The sequence below is a fragment of the Apodemus sylvaticus genome, chromosome 7, assembly GCF_947179515.1.
Source record: "Apodemus sylvaticus chromosome 7, mApoSyl1.1, whole genome shotgun sequence".
NCBI lineage: Eukaryota > Metazoa > Chordata > Mammalia > Rodentia > Muridae > Apodemus > Apodemus sylvaticus.
In genome coordinates, this window is record NC_067478.1 from 45,882,685 (window position 1) to 45,903,951 (window position 21,267).

Below are 21,267 nucleotides of genomic sequence, written 5' to 3' on the forward strand. Positions count from 1 at the left end.
ATAGTTGGCCAACAAAATTGCAATACATTCTGTGTGTGTGTGTGTGTGTGTGCACGCGCGCGTGCACGCGCGTGTGTGCGCATGCACACACAGATAAACTTTGTTTTGATGAAATACATTGCATGAAATATTTTAAAAGAACAAACATAGACTGTGATGAAATGGAAAATGTTGACATATTTTATGGACCATGAGCGATGTTTTCTGACATGCAGCTCAGGCTGCACATTTTTATACATCTGGACAAAAACAAGCAAGGCATGATTTAATCTGTTTTGCAAAGTAGAAGTTCAGTATGAGCTGGATTTTTGTTAATTTTATTTTCAATACATACATTTTCAGTATACAAAAGTATCTTTTAATACATTTATTTCTCACAGCATTTCTCAGAGTGTTTTGGAAACTAGAAAGTGATCATATATATTCTGTGGGATTATGTTCAAAGTGGCAGATTTTACTGAGGATTAGTATACCATACAACATGTATGTTCGAGGCAGAAGCACTGTAAAATGTATAAAAACAGATTTAAAAGCACAGATAGATTATGTTTCAGTTAGAATTTTAAAGATGCCTTTTTTTCTTCTCTTTTCCTTTTATTTCAAAAGTAATGAACACCTTTGAGGCCGCATGGATGGTTGCACTTTTGATTTTCTGTTGTATAGTTAATGATCCTGGCAATCTGGATAACTGATGATCATCCATTTGGCCTTCCCAGTCTTTTGTTTCTTCTTCTTTGATTAGTAAAGGTTTTCCCAGAGTTTGACCAACGAGGTCACAGATTTCTTGAGCCTTGCGTGATGCATTCTCAACAGCCACAAGACAGGCCTGCCGCCTTGGGGATTCAAAGTAAGGATTAGTGTGACATTAAAAGACCTGTGGCAGTCAATCGCTTTGTTCAGAATGAATACTTTAAAGATGTGTTAACTCACCGAAGATTCTCAACAGAACCTGGTGTGTGATAGAACTCAGGTGGGCTGATGACAACAGAGCTATCTAGTTTTTCAACCAGAAAGTTACAAATATTTTGCATTTTTCCAAATTCAGTAAATGTAATGCAGACCTGTAAGCGAAAACATACTTCATGTCATTTTCATGCTTCATGTAGTTTTAAACTTTTGTCTAAATATAAGTATAAAAAGTAAAGCCAAGCTACTGTGGAGGTGCATGCCCTTAATCTCAGCACTTGTGAGTCAGAGTCAGGTAGACCACCCTGGTCTACAAAGTAAATTCTAGGTCAGCCAAGGCTACATAGCAAGACCCTGTCTTAAACAAACAAACAAACAAACAAACAAACAAACAAATGGTAGAAAGGAAAGAGTAAAGTCAGATTATAAGGTCACTTCATTTTAAGATAACAAATATACTCGATAAGAAAACAAATTTTAAGTTTATAGCTATATTATTTTCTTACTAAAGACTTCTGATTATGAAATTTAAACTGATCTGATACTAGCTTGTATACTTAAAAATTCTTTTTAAACCATTTTAAAATGTATTCATTTTTATTTTTTTTCTAAAATTGGAGGGTTCTCCCTTTCAGGGTTATTATTTGGCTAATTTCTAAGTATGATACCGCTTCTGATGTTGCAGTCTAATGTATTCAGATGTCTTCTGATGCGTGTGTCACGATTCACTGACACTACTGAACTATGTGTCCCCTCCAGCGGTCTCACTGTGTTCAGAAGGGAATCAACACTCCTCTGGAACGTCACCACACTCGGCCTCTGCCCGGAGGCGGATGCACGGTTTAGGTCATCTGCCTATGGATGCTTCTAGAGGACCTTTCTTTTTACCACAAGCCCAGGGCTGGCGCTTCTGTTTCATCCTTGGGAATGGGAGCTTTTCAGCTTCCTGTTGCTCTGACAGATCTTGTCTGTCACCCTAAACCCTAGTAGACTACTCCCCTGCACCAACTTGAGCCCTTCTATCCAAACCCCCTCACAACCCCCCACCCTTGAGTCCCACCTTTGGCCAGTCTCCAGGAAGTTTGAGGACGTGATGTACCCAATCGAATCAAGATTTTGACTTGGGTCAAAATCAGACACCAATTTTCATGAGAAGGCAGAAGGGTGAGTCCTAGAAGAGCAGCAAGGAGCTAAAAAATGTGGGTTTTCTTTTCTTTTTTGAGGCAGGATTTCTCTGTGTAGCTCCAGCTGTCCTGGAACTCACTCTGAAGACCAGACTAGCCTCGAATTCACAGAGATCTGCCTGCTCTGCCTCCCATGTGGTGGGATAAAAGGCACCAGCCACCACCGCCTGGCTTGTGGGTTCTTTGTTGCCAAATGTTCATGGGGGAGCACAGGCTTCCTGGCAGCCCACTCAGGCTGGAACTGGTCATACCCATGAAGGGTATGTCGTCTTTGCCTTCCTTGGGCAGGACAAAGGAGATTCTGAATCCCAGGTCCAAAAGTGTCAGATCCCTTCAGACCAGTTTTAATTAAGAGCTTCTTGGCCTGAGCAGTAAGGAAAGAGTTGCAAAATACAGCAGTTTAAAAACAGTCCTGAGTGTGTGTGTGTGTGTGTGTGTGTGAGTCTGTGTGTGTCTGTGTATATAGAGTCACAAAAGAAGGTCAAGAGTTTTTCCTAACTTACTTGCTTAAGTTTAGAATAAACAAAACACATTGCTTCCTTATACCAAAGCCTGGGTCACTGGCAAGAATATAAGAAAAAAAGAGGGGATGTCTTTAAAATCTCTTCAAAATCACGTGTATAGAGAAGTCAAGTCAGCTTGAGCAATCTAATTCAAACCTTAGTATACAAATCTATGAACTCAGTGCAGTGTCGGGGCATGGCCACATCCCACACCTCACATCATCCCAGAGATGCAGAAAGCGGCCATGAAACATCATTGCTAGAGGGTCCTTTCTCAGTAAACCCTAGGCTTGCATAGAAGGGGCAGTGAGGAAGGAAGGCAGTCACTCAAATCCTGGGAGTTGGGAAACTGGAAATGCAAGGGCCTTCAGTGGCCTGTGTGCACATCCATCCTCAGACGGATGGGTTAATGCTGGCATTGTCTAGAGGAGGCCAGGTGCCCCCAGTATTCTCATGGTAACTGTGTTAGGAGAAATACGGGTAAAAAGGCTTCTAGCTGACCATGTCTGTTCTCCCACCCTGAGGGTGCTGACATAGCCTGGTCTCCCCAGGACACTTGTGGGCACACACATGAGGCTGACTGGGTCCCGGGTTCCACCTCTGGGGAAGATGAAGAGCAGAAAGCCCAAGAGAGCCACAAAACAGGAAGGGGGCGGGGCTCAGGCTCTGGTGTACTAAGAAGCTAAGAAGGACTCCAGCATCCTGGTCCCATCCTGGGTCAGCACCTGATGATGACAAGGTTCCGCTTTATTTTGGATGTGCCCTTTCACCCCTGGGCACCGTCCCTGGGTCACAGGTGCAGTTGGGGAAATGGACAGGAAGGAAGTGAGCCTGGAAGAGCTTTAGGAAGCTCCGCAGAGCGGTTCGCTCCTGAAGGTGTCCTTGCTGAGCAGCTCCAGAGGCACAGACTTAAACAGAGGCTGGGGTAGAACTTCTTGGCACTGCGGGTCAAGTAGCGGCTGGTAACAGGCTTCGGCAGACAGAAAACAGGCAAGCCGCTCATGGGCGTGCATGTCGCAGTACCACTGCCCACTTGGTCAAAGAAGCTGCTGACAAAAGGTGACACAATGCACTCAGGGTGCCACAGAGTGTGGGGCTGGAGGATGTTCTCCAGGATGGCCTTACAGAGCCACCACACCCAGGCGCACAGAGGCAGGAATAATGTCCCGCAGGGTTTTGCCCTCTTTCCTATGGAACCATTCCACAATGGAAACATAAGTGCTCGGCACCCCAAAGAAGCTCCAGGATCCCATTTCCTATTGTCTGTGGACAGGGTGATATGCCACACTCTGACTTCCCGTGGGCTTTTTGCAGGCCCCACGTACCCTTTACCAACTGTGCTGACTCCCAGCTTGTTCTAGCGAGACTGAGGAGTCTCAGCATGCTCTGGTGCTGACTCCCAGGCTTAAGAGTTTCCTGAGTCTTCCCCTGGGCCTCATCTAAATAATTTTATCTCTCCCATCTCTTCACAAATCTCAAATAATTTTATTACTGGTTACTTTCTCAGCTCCCAGGCCCCTGGCAGTTAACTGACCTCTTCCTGATCGACATTTCCAGGAATATGTTGTCTTTGGAAACTCCTTTAACTTGGTTGGCATAGTGCATGTGCAGTTTCAGCATGTTCTTGCATAACTGTTTTAATCTGAGTAGTGTTCTGTTATACAGATAAAACCACAGTTTGTCTGAAACATTTGTTCCCAGTTTGAAGTTATTATAACTAAAGATGCTTTTCAAAGTGGTTGCCAATATTTTGCATTTCTGGATGTATTTTTTTTTTTTAACTCAGTTTGCTAATTTCTACTTTTAAAAGCTAGCTAGGATTTGGAATAAGATTGTAATAAATCTATGTATAATTCATTTTAGGAAGAAGATTTATCAAGAACAAGTATTGAGTCTTCCAAATCACAAGCAAGATACACTTCTCTCCTTTCTTAGGTATTTTATTTCTCTCAGAAATGTTTTATAATCTTTAGCATATCTCTTGACATTTAAAATTTGTTATTTCTAATAGATTTTCTCATAATATTTTTCTAGATAGATGGCTGTATTGTTTCTGAATAAGGAGTGTTTTATTTTGTCCTTCTCAATTTGAATATTTTTATCCTTTCCTGTTCTGCTCCCAAACTATAATGAACAGAATTTCAAGTACAATGCCAAAAAGAAGTCATAAGTGTAGCCACCATCTCTGTATGGAACCTGGTCTTAGGTACAAAGGTATTCAGTATTTCACCATAAAGGTATAACCATTGGCTTTTAAAATAGGTTTCCCTTACCTAATTAATTAGTTAAAATTCTATTATCTTTGCACTAAGTATTCTGAAGCTTTGTGTAATATTAGAAGTGGAAGGACTTGTATATCATCTTGATTTCATTACTCCTTTATCATTAAGAATGCTTTTGTTCTTTGTGTGCTAACAGTCTATGCTCTGTAGTTTACTGTGTGTAATACTATTACTGTTCATCCACAGCTGAATGGTCTAGTCTCCTACATCTCATTACTTGTAACCAAAACATTCTCATATTTAGAGTATGCATCCCTCAGACAACCTATAGGTGGAGTCCACTTTTTTATACAATCTAAAATTCTTTTTAAAAGGCAGAATCTCACTTTGCCGTCCTGGTTGGCCTAGAACTCAGAGATCCATGTTTCTGTCTGACTTTACAGACCTGTGTCTCCACACCCAGACAAAATACTTTCTTCTGTTGAAGGTATTTAGGCTATTTACATTTTATAAGATTATTGATAAGCCTGTGATCTTATTTTGTATTGTTTGCTCTTCTGTTTCTTAATTCCTGTTTTTATGTAATTACTGTTGTTGTATTTTAATCCCTCATTGCTTATTAGTTGTACTGCTGCTTTAGTATTAATAAGATACATCTAAGTTACCCCCATCTATCTACAAGAGGTATATTATGCATGTAAGAGCCTAAGCAGTATGCTTTCATGTTTTTCCTTCCTGACCTTATACATCATTTCTACTATTTTACTCTTATGTATAGCATATTATCCTTATAATTTAAGTGAGATTTTAAGAGATTTATATTTGAAAAATATCTATTGAAAGACAGTTTTCATTTTTCATGTTCTTTGTTCCTTTATGTAGATAGATGCCTTTTTCTGATATCATTTTCTTTTGCCCAAATAGTATTTAAAATTTTTCAAAAACAGGTCTATAGGTAATGTATTCTTTCAGTTTATGAAAACCCCTTTAATTGGCTTTTATTTCTGGATTTTTATTGGATATAGAATTTCAGGTTAATTTTTTTTTCTTTTTAATTGTTTAGTTTTGAGATAAGATCTGGATATATATATATATATCAAGTAATCAAGGCTGGACGGAAACCTGCAATCTTTTCTGCCCACTCTCTAGCTAATGTGTAATCATGGATGACCTGTGTGTATGGGGAGGGTGTTGTCTGTACGCTTTGTACATAGGCCTGTGCACGTACTTGTGGGGGCCAGAGTTACCTGGAGTACCTTTCTATATCTCTCTCCACACTAGCTGGATTGCCGCCGTGCACAGTCCTCCACAGTCCCCACCTGTCGTGGAGGCCGGAGACCTAAATACTAACCCTTTTGCTCATACAATCCATACTTCCCCCTGGGGCCATCTCTACAGCATCCGTGGCTCTTGTTAGTACTTTAAAGGCGTTGATAGACTGTCTCCTTCTTTGTATTGTTTTCCACAAGAACAAAAAGAAAAACATTGATTTCTTGTGAACAGAGAGATAATTATGTGACAGTACTGCAGGGCATTTAGGAAAAAAACAATATATACCTGTTTTAGTACTGTTGGCAGTGCTAAGCAGCCACTGGATCCTAGCCCCTGCAGAAGAGGTACGTGGAGACCATTGTACAGGTATTTCTTCCTGATCTAGATGGTGTAAAATCATTTGGACATACACTATAAGTGGAATTGCTAGGTCATCTGGGAGTTTGTTTAGTAGTCTGGAAATGTCCACATTGTTTTCTACATAAGCTTTACTATTTTGCATTGTTGTTGGTGACATACGATGCTCTAACTCCCCACATCTTTGCCTACCGTAGTGTCTTGCCTTTTTGACAATAACTACCCTAACAGGTGTAATGACAGAATTCACTGTGGTTTCAAGTTCTATTTCTCTGATAGTTGGAGATACTGAGTACCTGTCCATATACCTACTGGTATGTTTGTGATAATTATCTATCCAAGTCACATGTAAATCTTTAAATCATGTTACTTGCTTTTGTGTTTTACATGTCTAACTACCATCTAACTATATTACATGTTTAATAGCTCAGGAGATGTCTAGAATATGTTAGACATTTGCAGGCCAAGTGGAGTTTGCTACAGTCACATCCATAAAGCCACACACCTTTCTCTATGAATAGGTTAACACACTTTTGAGTGGATTATCATGGTTTCCACTGACAGTTGGTAGTCATCTGAAGGTAATCATGTGTTGCTATTTTGTTTTCAATCCAATTCCCCGGTAAAAGAAATCTCAACTCAGCTACAAGCCTAGATTGGGCAGGTCTCCCACTACACTATCTATTTCCATCTATATTATCCCATATAACTTGCATTTCTCTAGGCCATGAGCTTCTTCCTCTATAGCCTCGCCTCCCCTCCCAGTTGATCTCCCATAGCTCCTCCCCCTGTCACTCCTCTCCTAGACTCTCAGCTCCTCTCACTTCCTCCTGCCCAATCATTGGCTCAAGCCTTTATTCGAAAAGTTAAGGTGGGGAGGAGGTTCACAAGGCAACTCCTCATCTACAGCCCCTCTGAGGAGTGGAATTAGCATCAAAATACAAGCCCAGGGCTATCCACAACACTATATCTTTTGAGTGGATTATCATGGTTTCCACTGACAGTTGGTGGTCATCTAAAGGAAATCATGTGCTGGAATGTTCAGTATTGTGTAATGTCTGCATTCCAGGAAGTCCTATCGAAATCATAATCGAATGCTTTCTTAAGACATCATAACACTAACTGCTAAAATGGCAGGTACAGCAGAAGGAAGAGCAGAGGTTAACCCAGTTCTCAGTCAAGGACTCTTGCCAAACGCATAACTTTAGTTTTAGAACAACTCTGTGGTCTGGAATCCCTCCAGTTTTCCAGCCCTGTTCACTTCTAGAGCTATCTCTTCCCTGTGCTCTTGGTGACATTTTACAATAATAGACTTAACTACAAGTGCCAGGGATGGTTCCAGACTATAAACCCAGCGTTCAGGAAGCAGAGGTAGTGAAAGCATAAATTGAGGCTATCGGGGGCTACATATTGAGACTCTGCCTAAAAAGTAATAAAAAGCAAAACATACCCTCTTAAGTAGAATTTCCTGTTCCTATCATTACAAACTGAATTCTTAACAGGATACACTACCCTACTAAAATCCAACCTCTGTTATTTCAAATCTTGCCTGACTACTCATTCTGTCAAAATAATCTGTACCAAATCTATACCAAAAGATGGTGAAGCCTGCCAGAGGTCTCCTCTGGCCTTTAGGGGAATGGTCCTGGGTGGGACACAGTGTCGGAGGAAGGCTAAAGACTGATGGTCCCTGGCCTTACAACCTTATTATTTGTGTGGTAATAAGTGCTGGTTTCTTAGTACTTGTGTTTTGATAAGCGCTGGTTTCTTACTCTGTAACACTCTTACTATTTGTGCTTTAATAAAAAATTGGTTTCTCGTTTCTCTAGCTCAAGGACCTCTTGTTGGCCAGGTGAGAGTCTTACAACTCATTAACTCTCCATGAAGTGAGAGAAAAGAAAGGAAAAGAATTAAAATATTTTACATAGGCAATACGCACAGTCTAATACACACACACACACACACACACACACACACACACACACACACTGGTTAGGCACAACCACCTGTCTCATCAACTCCACAAGTGTTCATGTACACTTACATATATACCTACACACGTATGTATAGACAAACATATACATATGTACATTTGGTGGATCACACAGAGCCCCCCAAGCCATACACATACAGTTGATGGGTGGATGGGCAGAGGCCCAGATGCCACACTTTATTCCTTCTCTCTGGCCTTCTTATAGACAATTAAGATAAAATTCTTAGAAAATTACTTTATAGATAAGATGTTACACACAAGGGGAATTACAGAAGATGGCAATACTTAAGCTTAAAGCAGTGCTTCTTTCTGTAAGCTCATTTTAAGCTGACAGCCACAGTTCCACATGGCCTCACTTGATCACACCTTGGCTTCACCCTTGCACCTGACCTAGAATGAACATGTTTCCCGATCACATTCTGTCCAAGCCTATTCTCTTTAGTGTAATTGTGAACGAGCACTGTCCTCCTCATCATGCACCTTTACTTACTATTTACTTACTAAAGGTGGGCACCTTTTATTTTTGATTGATTCTAACTTTATTACATAATTCTGGCAAATATCTAAAACCATCTCTTAAAACCTTCTTCCTAAAATTATTTGAATCAAAACAGGAATTCTATAAAATCATTAATTCATCTAAATAGCCCTGATTCATAACTGTTCATCTTCATGTTGCTCTGTGGGACATCTGCTCCATGCTCAGGAATCATTAGACTGCATGACAGTGAGAGGAAAGGGGCACAGCAGGAAGAAGCAATCCTGGGAAAAAGTCTCTTGGGACCTTGCCTCTCATAGCTCACCTGCTGTAGGCCATGCAAAATGGCGAGACATCTCCAGAAAACGTACTTGCATGCCTTTAGCCTTTCCTAGTGGCTCCCCGTGAATAACTGTAAATTTCATTGAGATAATTAAAATTTAAATTGAACAATCACAAAGCTTATTGAGATGAGTGTTTACTGGTGAAATTGTTATCTTTAGAGACAAGGAGTTGCCGTTCTAATGTCCATTAGTTTCTGTGCCTCTGATCTTACCCTTGATCTCTGAGAAGCCCAAGTGATCTAAGCTTACCATTAATATTAGGAAGCAATGATAAACTAACCCAGAGAAGACAGCACCGGGTGACTTCTGGGCATGTTCTCTACTTCTGGAGAGAGAGAGTCTCTCATTGGTAAACAAGACTGCACTCTAACTCAGTCATCTTTGTTTCCTATGACAGGTGGCAGCTGCAAACACTGGGACCGGAAAGCAGCAGCCTTCTCATGACTAGATGCACTGAGATATAACAGCCAGATCCTCAGACCTTAGCATCAGAAGCACGGCAGGGCTGCGGTCTCAGTGTCTGAAAACAGTGCATTTATTAAAGTGGGTAAAGATGACAAGATTTAAAATGTTAAATAATGTTTCTCACAGTGTCTGTGAATTGTATTGAGAAACAAAATAAAAATGTTTTTTAAAAGTCTCAATCCTTTATGGTTTCTCCATGTTTTTATCTAAGGGAAATTTTTCTCCTATTGTGCTTTCTGCTCACCAGGCAATAACATTACAGAAAGCCTGTGGTGTTTAGGTGCTCTCTCCATGTTTCTATTAAGTCATTTTACACCCTCTCTCTTAAGTAGATCTCATTATATTTATTTTAAAGTATCACCAGACATATAATATCAGAATGATCTTGAGGAAAACTTTTTATCATCACCATAAGAGTAATTTCTCTAGTAGATTTCAGCTTCAGGATAAGTCTAAATTGCAGTTGCCTCCGCAAAGCCACGGTGCTTCCAATCACTCAGTACGCACCTCGGCCTCCATGTGATAAGCGTTTTCCACTCTTCTAATATCCTTTGTCACAGATACATTATCTGCCTGAAACAGAAAGTATCAAATAAAGTTATTACATTTGGCTACAAAATTCGGTTGTTTCTGCCTATCAATTAAGAAACCTGAGTTTGAAATATGAACACATAGAGTATGCAGAATGAATTGCCTGGGTTGATGTTTTAAATTTTCTTAAAAGTGCCATGAAATCATTTAGAAGCCTATAGACACTTGTTCAAAAAAAATGAGCAGTTCACTCCATTTTTCAGTCATTTATTTCACTTGTATAGAAAATATGGACTTACTTGACATAGTACCAATTATATGTACCTTTGGGTAAGGTACTCCATAGTTTTGAGTCTTTGTTTCTGCATGTATAAAATCAGGTCAATAGAAACACCATCTGGGTGTTATAATGATTTAAAAACAAGTTAAATGTAAAGTGCTTGGATAGAGAAGGCAATAGACAGAAGTAGACTCCATAATATTACAGTATAGAACTCCACCAAACATTTCCCGCCATAATTCTCAAACTATGAGCCAAGATCATAAAAGAAAAGAAAGAAAGAAAATCCCACAATCAACAGATATATTTATATGACCATGATTGCCATTGAAATCTTCCCACAGACATGGAAGCAAGCTAAACAATGGGTTCTTCCATCTAGGAAACAATATCATTTTGAGTGAATGAGTATTATTTGACCTGGACACAGTCACGTCAAGGATCTCAATGCCTTAACTCCATGGGAATGGCCAGGCCATTCTTTCAATCAGGATGCTGATGGTGTGTGCAGGATGGCCATCTTACTTTCACCACCACCACCACCACCACCACCACCCACACATACACTTTACAACCTAGAGACTCAGGTGGCTCCTACTCATACATTTGCTCAAGACCTGTATACTATGCAAATCAGTTTCAGAACTGCTAACGAGAATACCCTGGAAAGCAGAGCCTGGGGTTTCTGTGCCTTTATCTTCACGCTTACAGTTTCCAGCTAAAATACTCTTTCCTCATCACTCAGGACATGCCTTTCCCCACTCCCTTTAGTTCAGCTGTGTCCTCTGTTAATAATAGAACTGGGTTAATTTATTACAGTCTGAATTCTGTCCTGAGACTAAGGTCCGACAGCCTGTTTCAAGCCTTTCCTCCCCCAGCTTGCAAATGTTAAATCCACTCTTTGTGACTTACAGCTCCTTGGGTTTTGACAGGGGCACACAGTTAAATATCTAGCACTCCAGCACAAAGAGGATTAGTTCTTCCACCTGAACAGTTCCCCTGTGCATCTCCCTTATAGTCAACCATTTAGTTATCTTCATCGGTTTGCCTTTTCTGAATGTTGTATGAATGAAATAATGAAACTTTTGTCTTTCTTTTTGGTCTGGCTTTTTACTTCCCAGTATGCATCTAAATGGCCACATTTTGCCTACACTATAGGTAAGTGGCCAGAGATACTGTTAAACATCCTACAATATACAGATTAAGCCAACAAGAGTGAATTATTCAGCTTAACATGTCAATAGTGCTAAGGCTGATAAATCTACCATACCAGTCTGGTTTATGAGGCTTTCCTGACTAAACTATTTTTATTTCTACATACATATAAAAAGGCAGACTTTTAAAGCAAAATAGTCAATACAGGACTAGCGACTTACATAATAGGAAAAGGTAGGATGTCAGCCTCAGTAGCCATAAAAGCTATGTAAGAATAAACTTAAAAAGTGAAAATTTTACAACTGTTCAGAAAAGAATAAAATAAAATGACAATACTGTAAAATCAGCATTTATCCTGAAATATATATGCTTAGTATCCTTAGTATATAAAGGAAAATTTTTCTTTCTCTGTAAAGGTTTCCACCATGTAGAATTACATACTGTATCTCTACATCTCCATTTAACATGCATGCCCTGTTCTCTGCAGGCAAGAAATCTTTCCAGTAGATCAGTAATGAAGGGGGAACAGGGCCTCAAAGGTTTTACAAAGATTAAATATTTTAAACAGTGTGGATAGTATAGGAGTACCACTTGAACTATTATTACTCTAGGTCTGCCTCAAAATAGCTTGAGAATGCAAAAACCCAATGATTTGGATATTTAAAGACAAGTAAGGCCATAAAGCATCCTCATGTCATAGTTATGTTCCTACTCCTGAGCAGCAACTGTGTGACTCAGGTGAACCCTGAGAGTTCTCAACCATTTTGGATTACCACGTTTGCTTGCCACAGACATGCAGATAGCAAAATAAAAGCTAACTTGTCTGTAGGATTTCTCTTGCCACAAACAGATGTGAGGTTGTTGATTCAGCTTTTATTTATAGATTTATTTATGTATATAAGTGTTTTGCTCACATGTATGTCTGTGTACCATGTGTGTGCTTGGTGCCCGTAGAGTTTAGAGGAGGTTAGCAGATCCCCTGGAACTGAAGTTACAGAGGGCTGTGAGCTGGCATTGTATACCAGGAATCGAACCAAGGTCCTTGGTAAGAGCAACAAATGCTCTGAAGCAGTGAACCAGTCTCCAGACCACAGGACTGTTTTTCTAGAGTGGGCATAATATGTAAGTGTGGCTGCCTGAAGATGACTTATCCTCCTGTGATGTAAGGCTTGGGACGCATGCACCCTTTTGAGTCCCACTGAGAGATACCAGAAAAGCCAGGGATCCAACCATATAAAACCTGAGTAGCCACAAAATAACCTGGCTTTTCAGTTATGTAAAACAGTGATTTTTATTTTCAAAAGATAAGTTGAGATCATTTTGCAAAGTTAAGACAGACTAATTAAGGTTACGAGCACAGCTATTTATCTAGATAAAAGAAAATAAAACCATTGCTATTTTAACCAAAATAAACTCCAAGCATAGAATATTTAATAAACTATTAAGGATCTTTTAAGATTCCAAGATGTATTACTTAATGGCCATATTTCCTTAAAATCATGGACTGAATAAACAGTACAATGAAGGTAGAAAGCCTACAGAAAGAATAGTGTATTTGACTAAACTGTCAAAACTTAAAACTATGTTATGTATATGACAGATACAGATTTGTTTTTGTAATATATGATAGCCATAAGTTATTGGTAATCATAATTTTTAAGATTCCTATAAATTAATGTGGAAAAGGATAAAAATAAAAATGGGCAAAATACTAAGAACTAAAAATGTGTGCGAATTGTGTTGTTAAAAAGGGAAACAATGGACTTCTTTGGACTTAATTAATTTTCAAAGTTACAGGGGGAAAGAATGCTCCTGAGGCAAGTGGGAAAGGCATGCACTGACCGCCCGAGTTCCTACCACTTCCGTCTTAATTTGGGTATGCCCAGAATCCGGTTTGGAAACAAAGTTTGAATAAATTTAATTTGTTGGTAATTCCAAAAATATTAAGTGGGTGGGGAGAATCAAGACAGAAGAGAGACAATAAAAGTTGTATTGGAAAGCAATTTACCACTCAGGCCTACTCAAATTAACCCTGAAGAGAAACTCTGCAACTGGGGTAAGAAAATATCTCAATTGTCCATCAACAAGTGAGGAAACTAGGGTCTCCAGCCACTCCTGCTACTCCGTCCAGTTCTCCATTCATGGTGGGGCAGCAAAACTGAAGTTTTTGGAATTAATACCTGACTCAACCTGCAGGAAGTTCAGAACCTGGAAGCTTTTACACTCTGGCAGTTAACTCAAATATGATGGTTGACAGGTGTTGGCCAGCAAGCATATAAAAGGAGATTATCAGTATCACCTGCTATGCCCTCTACTCAACACCTCAATTATCTACTGCCAAGAGAATAATGTGATAACATACTGTAATCATTAAGAGCATGGGTCAAAGGTCCTGGTTGGTGTCTAAAACTATACCATCTCTCAGTTGTGGGCAAGCTATTTGCCAGTAGTTACTCTGGTCCTGGGAATCCTCTTCTGTAAAACAGCAATTGAAACACTAACTTTATAGAGTAGTAAATGAGATAGCAGTTGTATAAGGTCTATCAACAGTATATGGCTGTCTTAATTATCAATAATATAGAAATGCTCCAGTCGGTCAGACATTGTTGTGGATGGGCCTGGTGGGACTGGTGGATGGGTGAGTAGGAGGGACTTCCAGACTGTAGAGGGGATGAGAGGAAGCAGAAGAGAGCTGGACCTCCTTTGGATAGGGATAGCGTAAGGATAGGATGTAGCTATGAGTGTCTCCCTGGTTTCAATGACAGATCCATCAGGATTTACCACCAGAGGAATCAGATTTAACAGGGCTTACAAGACAAGGTTCTAGTTGTTGCACCCAGAGATTGAGTTACCACTGTTTCTGAGCTAAGTTTGTGTGGTGTTTTCCTTCACACAGCAGCTCATCTGGGTTCAAGAGATAAAGGTATGGAAGCAAAGTGTGGGTTTGCCAGACGTACACCACAAAGGCCGTGGGGGATTTGAAGCATGGGTATGTCATAGTAGCCAGTGGGAACTTAGCAAGATCGGTGGAGATGTTTTGGGAACTCGGGGCCAGAGAGTCTCAATGAGATAAAAGAGGTGGGCCATTGCCCGCCAGTGCATGGCCTGCCAGGCTGCCTGGGCAGAGGCGCAAGCATGGAACCAGTTTCATTTTTGAATATTTCCTGCTACAGGACATTGTTGTGTTAGGATTTAAAATATCTTCTCAAGCTTGCATTTTGAGCACTTGTTTTCAAGCTAGTGGTGTAAGGCTATAGAGCCTTCAGAAGGTGGATCCTGGCTTGTAAGTGTAGAAAAAAAGGTGGAGTGTGATAGAGGGAGACACATACACATACACACACACACACACACACACACACACACACCACATACTGATGTTATTATAACTTGGCTCTGGTTCTGGTTCTAGTCTCTGCTTCCTGCTCCAGCCCATGGGAATAGCTCCTGCTACCATAGACTGAGGTGCTCCTGCCACCTTGCCTTTCCTACCACCATGGACTGAGACCCTCTGAAACTGTGAACCAAATAAGCCCCCCCCTCTTACAGGTTGCTGTCAGGTCACAGCAATGGGAAAAGTAAAGTTATACAGGTACATACGCTGATGTCAGCCTCCAGTTCTCTCCCTCAGTCGTGTCTTAATTCTCTTTCACACTGCCCAGTGTCTTCTGCATTCTAGTCATGCTATACTACAAAGTGCTGTTAATATATATGCCTGCTGCATTCTGATGTGGAACCCAAATGATTCCCCTTTGGCCAGTGCTTAACATTTTGACAGAATGTCACTTCCTTTATGAAGTCTTTCTGGAATCCCTAAGGTAAAATCAATGTTATCTCTTCAATGTATTATACAGGTCCTTTCAGGGCAGCATGAATCATACTATTTTATTCTGATGATGGGATTCTGGCAGCTCAAATTTTCTTATCTCTCTGTCTCCATCAGATCCCTCCTCCAGAGCTCAGGGAACCCTGTGGAAGAAGAGGCAGAAGGAGTTAGGGTTGACAGAGAGGACAGAGGACACCAAGAAAGCATGGCCCTCTAAAGTAACAGCTCATATGAACTCACAGAGACTGAAGCAGCAATCACAGGGCCTATCTGTGTCTGTACCAGGACCCCTGCATATATATTGCAGCTTTTAGTTTAATATCTTCATAGGTCCCCTGAATGTGTGAATAAGTGGGTCTCTGATTCTTGTGCCTTCTCTTGGGGTACTTTTATTTTTCTTTTCACTTGGCTTGTCCAACTTCGATATGATAGTTTTGTTTCATCTTATATTTTACTTTGCTCTGTTTTGTTTCTCTTAGAAGCCTGCTCTTTTCTAATGAGAGACAGAAAGAGGAGTGGGTCGGGATGGGAGAGGAAGTGGGGAGGAATTTTGAGTAGAGACAGGGAAGCTGTATTCAGATTATAAAGAATCTATATTTAATAAACGGGGGAAATAAAACATAAAGGATAATAAAATTAATATATAAATTAAAAATAGTTGCTTTTTAAAACTTTTATTGGAAGGAAAAAATAACTACTTGTCTGATTCATCTATTAGAAGCTGTTGATAAGCTGGGTTTGGAGAAAAAAGTTAAAATGTCTCTAAATATTCTGCCTAGAATCACGCACAAAAATATTATCTCTCTTATTGCCTACCAACCTGCCTGACATCAGGCATGTGTAGTTATTGAAAGTAATACAATTATGTATAGGCAAGTACAGGAGTTTGCAGCCTAAGCTGGTCTATAAAATAGAGCACACTATAATGACTATCGCCTGCAATGTTTATATGCCCCATTCATATACTGAAAGCTAACTACTGGTGTGATGGTGTAGGGTGGCCTTGGAGGTTAGATGATGAGGGTGGAGCCTCATGAATGGAATCAGTGTCCCCGTGAAGTGGCCCCAGTGCATTGCCTTCTCTCGCATAAGGACACAGGGCTCAGGCATCATCTCTGTATTATGAGCTGAATCTTCACAAGAACCAGATCAAAACTGATGGTGCCTTAGCCTTTCTAACATCCAGGGCTATAAATACTAACAAACCCTAACCCTAACCTAACACTAAGCTAGTCAGATTGTGATATTCCATTACAGCACCTCCCCTACCCCCAAAGTAAGACAAAATGATTCTAGGTGCCACTGAAGTCTGAACAGTGTTAGGGAGTGCTTACTAAATATTTCTGGGTTAAGCAAACACTAGTTAGAACTTCCTATTTCTCCATGAAAGCAATGCACACACTGACTGCTCTATTTTCATGCAAATTCATAACCCTACCATCCACTAAGTAATTGAGCTAATTTATGCATTGCTTCATTCTTTTTCTTTTACTCATTTCAAAGCAGTTCTCACTGTAGCATTACGCATATGAGCATCCTTAGAAGGCAGTCACCCTGAGAGATTAAGTATGGCAAGAGTGGTAACAGACTGACACTTTTTACTTAGAGAAAGAAGTGAGTATTGCACAGTAGGGATTAGTGTTGATGTGATTTACAGTCAACAAATCCTGACACTACTATGGACGACAAGAAGTGCATACCAAAAGGAGCATGCCGTGGCTGTCTCCGGAGGGGCCCTGCCAGAGCCTTACAAATACAGAGGCAGATGCTAGCAACCAACTATTGGACTGGGCATAGGGTCCCCAATGGAGGAGCTAGAAGATGGTCCAGAAGAGCTAAAGGGGTTTACAGCCCCATGGGAAGAACAATGATTTCGGCCACCCAGACACCCCAAGGGACTGAACCATCAACCACGGGGAACACATAGTTCTAGTCAAAAATGTGGCAGAGGAAGGCCTTGTTGGGCATCAGTGGAAGGAATGGTCCTTGGTCAGGTAAAGGTTCAACAGAGGTCCGAACAAAGGGAAACTGAGTGGGGGGGAATGTGTTGGGTGGAGAGGCATATTCGTGGAGGCAGGGGAAAGGAGGGGGGATATGGGGAAAGGTTTTACTATTGGCAATGTAAATGAAGACGATATTCACTAATAAATAAATAAATAAATAAATAAGAATGTGATTTTGGTCCGGTTCTTAAAAACAGAACACAAATCATCTAAACAAAGACAGGGAGAGAAGCCAGGAAGTAAGGATGAGAAAGTCGGTTTCCATCTGTCAAGTGTTTAGATTGGGAGAGGCCCTCTAAGCAGGGGAGTGCGTATTAAAACCCAGTATTCCAACGTTTAAGTCACATAAGGACTTTGTGAGGTCCGTAACTTCCTGTTAGAAGGACTATACATGATTTTTATACTGTTAGACAAAGTATCCATGGATGCTTTTCCTCTGGTAGCAAAGGAAACTTGGGAGATTACTATCCTCGCCTCCAAAACTGACTTTGCAAGTAATTATTGTATTTATTTTGTTTTACATGTTAGAAATTAGATATATGGGTTCAGATTATGTTCTATGTCAATGACATAAAAACTCATTGCACTATTCAGGTAGGACTACAGCAGACTGCTTAGGAGATAGATTCTGACATTTTAAACCTATTTTTTCACTGTTTACAATTTACATTTAAATGTTTTAAACTATAAAATAACCTGGGAAGCCCAACCCCATCATTTCTATTATTCTGGTTTTAAATGCAATACAAATATATTTTCTTTTTAAAAACAAAGACCAGATTTTCGAAGTTCTGACTGATATTGCTAGCACAGAAGCAATACTAGGTTGCACTTTCACCAAATCAGAGTCACCCCTGAAAACCATAGTTCCTGCAGCTAGGGTCCTGTTTTGTACAATGCTAACATTGAGACGGCTGACTGTGGCTTCTAATTTTCTTTCATAGTAATTATCTGAAGTGTGACAAAGTTGGAAGCAATCTTGATTGTGGTTTCAGGAACAGGATTTCAAATATTGTTCTTTAAAACTCAAAGCATTATTTTATCGCCCTAAATTTGAAAAGTGAGGATATTAAAACATGCCTAAGAGTTGCTGTGTGGAGTACAGCTAGTTCCATTTTTGCCCCATTCCTTAAAATGAGGTGCGACCTATTTAGTGATTTGTTTCCCAGACAAGTCTAGGAAGTAGAAACATTTCACCTATGATACCTACATACACCGACTTAAAAAGGTTAAAACTAAAAAGGTGGAAAATTCAGGGTAGATGATCATCATAAACCAAAAATGGGTGCTAATAAATACACTGAAGAACTACTCCACACAAACCTTTGATCGGAAGGATGCAGTTCAAGCTTCTCACCTGCCTATTTCAACATGCAGAATAAAAACTAGCAAAGTGTGTTTGTGTTGGGGGGGGGTAGGTTCAACATTCTACTTATGCAAACATTTACATATACTTTTTCAAGAAAACATTTCATCACTCTAACCTTAAAAACAAAATCGCTGTAGCAAATATCACCAAATAAAAACCTACCCAAGCCTCATTCGTGATTTCAAGTTCGCTGCAGCCAATCGGCTTTCATCTAGATTCTAGAAGGAAAGGTCAAGCATCCATTGCGCCCTAGAACGAATCCTGGGATAACAAAGCATCCCCACAGGTCCAGAGTCACCCACTCCGCACCCCGTCTCGGAAGGCTCACCGGCAAACCCTGCTGCTGGAGGCTCTGCGTGATGTAGTCCAGGCGGCGACACACACTCTTCTTGGCCTCGGCCGACACCTCCTTGGTGCTGCTCACCCGCACGGTCACCAGCGCCCGGTCGGGGCTGGCGGACACCTCGGCCGCGCCGCTCACGTGGACCTCGCGGGCTCCGGGGTGGGCCTGGGCGACATGGGGGCGGCAGCCGATCGGGTGCGCCTCTGCGGCCGAGATCGGGTAGTTTTCCCGGCCCCGGTCAGCCCAGGGAACCAGTTCCATGAAAACCCGCGTTGCAGGGGCGGGTTGCAGCGACATAGCCCGGGCAGCTGAGTTGCCATAGCAACGCCGGGTTGAAGGCGGGGAGTGACGTTTGGTTACAGCGCTTGCTGGTCCGCGCGGGGGATGCCGGGATGGAGGCGGCGGAGCTGCTCACTGTGGGTGCCGCTACAGCATTGGAGATGGGGCGCGCTCCTCCCAGAGAAGTAGGCCTGCACACGTTTTAAATGCTTACCTCACGGCCTGCAGGAGCCTTGGCAAGCTGCCTTGGCCTCGCTGCCAGTGAGCACGGGCCTTCCACGTGACCCGCCGTCGCCCTCCCCCGACCCCCTCCATCCCTCAGGCAGCATAGGGACGTGGGCTCTGCGTTTCCGGAGTGTGTGAGCCCGGCAGCTACAATCTTTAGAAAGATTGTCAAGTGTCAGATTCTAAATTTCTTGGAATAATTCTGGTCTTGAGCCTGGTCATTCAGTGCGAGTCATGGTAATGCATGTACTTGTCCATTATATCTTTCTCTTCCCCTTTTTGGACACAGTCTCAGTATGTAACCCTGACTGGCCTGGAATTTACCCTGTTGACCAGACTGACCTCGAACTTGCAGAGATGCAAGAGTTCTACCCATTTCCTGACAGCCATTATAATGAAAAGCTGAACTTGCCCTCTTCCAAGGCCTCCATTATACTAATTTTCCTCCTCACCCCCTACTGTCTCTCCTCTTTTCTCCCTTTCCTCTTCCCCTTCTCCTCCCCCTCTTCTCTCCTCTAGAGTGCTGGGATTCAAAACCACCACACCTGTGGTCATTTTCTTAATTACCAAGCTGTGGTCTTGATGATGACAAATCATCTGATTACTACTAGAATGTTATGAACAGAATAGGGAGGAGAAAACCTTGGGATGTAGGAAGTAGTTTCTTCTAGGAACTTGAAAAAGTCTATAATTTTTGTATTTTTCTTCAAAATTTTTAAAAAAAAAACCTGTATTTTAATTCAATAATTTATCTAGATCAAGTGATAATCTCTTGGTTTGGTCCATTATTAGGTTAACATAATTGTTTAGTTTGAAACTTATTGTCAGATAAGAAGAAAAAAAGTATATTTTAAGAACTTTCCCCCATATATGCATACAGGCATATATGCATATTTTAAACTCTGAGCAACTAAATCTTTTAAAATTGGGGGAATTTCTTTTTTCTTTTTGGTGGATCCCAGGGATTGAACTGAGGTCCTCAGGCTTGGAGTCAAGTCCATTTATCAGCTGAGTTGTCTCACTATGTCAAGTCTGTTTGGGGAGACAAGATCTACTATCACTGGGATCTAGGACAGGATAGCAGGTTGTCCAGCTCCAGACAACTGCCTGTTGGTGAAAACTGTTTTACTGTAGTAGGATATATAGTTTCCAAAATGGATTGCTGAATAAAAGATGTCACAGGAAAAAAGAAAACAAATAATAAAAAGTTTTAAGTGTATTTAGAGTACTATAAAAATTTCAAAAAGGTGGAAATAAGTGGTATAATTAGCTTGCTGTATTGAAGAAATTGATCTGTATATTATATTTTACACTGAGAATAAAATTCAAAGAAAAATGAAAAAAGTATCTAAATGTAATTCTGAGGAATGAAAGTCTTTTTTTCTTAAGCATATTTTTTGGTTTTGTTTGTTTGTTTGTTTGTTTGTTTTGTTTTGTTTTTTTTTTTGAGACAGGGTTTCTCTGCGCAGCCCTGGCTGTCCTGGAACTCACTCTGTAGACCAGGCTGGCCTCCAACTCAGATATCCGCCTGCCTC

General features: G+C 40.8%; 1 protein-coding gene across 1 annotated transcript; it reads right to left on the bottom strand.

The window, feature by feature from the left end:
• Positions 1-296: 296 nt before the first annotated feature.
• Positions 297-19,557, bottom strand: Irak1bp1 (interleukin 1 receptor associated kinase 1 binding protein 1). The gene is made up of 4 exons (XM_052189309.1): positions 19,214-19,557; positions 10,232-10,297; positions 931-1,061; positions 297-833 (listed from the first exon to the last, which is right to left on the bottom strand). The coding sequence occupies exons 1-4, from the start codon at positions 19,523-19,525 to the stop codon at positions 563-565; spliced, it is 780 nt and encodes a 259-aa protein (XP_052045269.1). The 5' UTR covers positions 19,526-19,557; the 3' UTR covers positions 297-562.
• Positions 19,558-21,267: the final 1,710 nt, after the last annotated feature.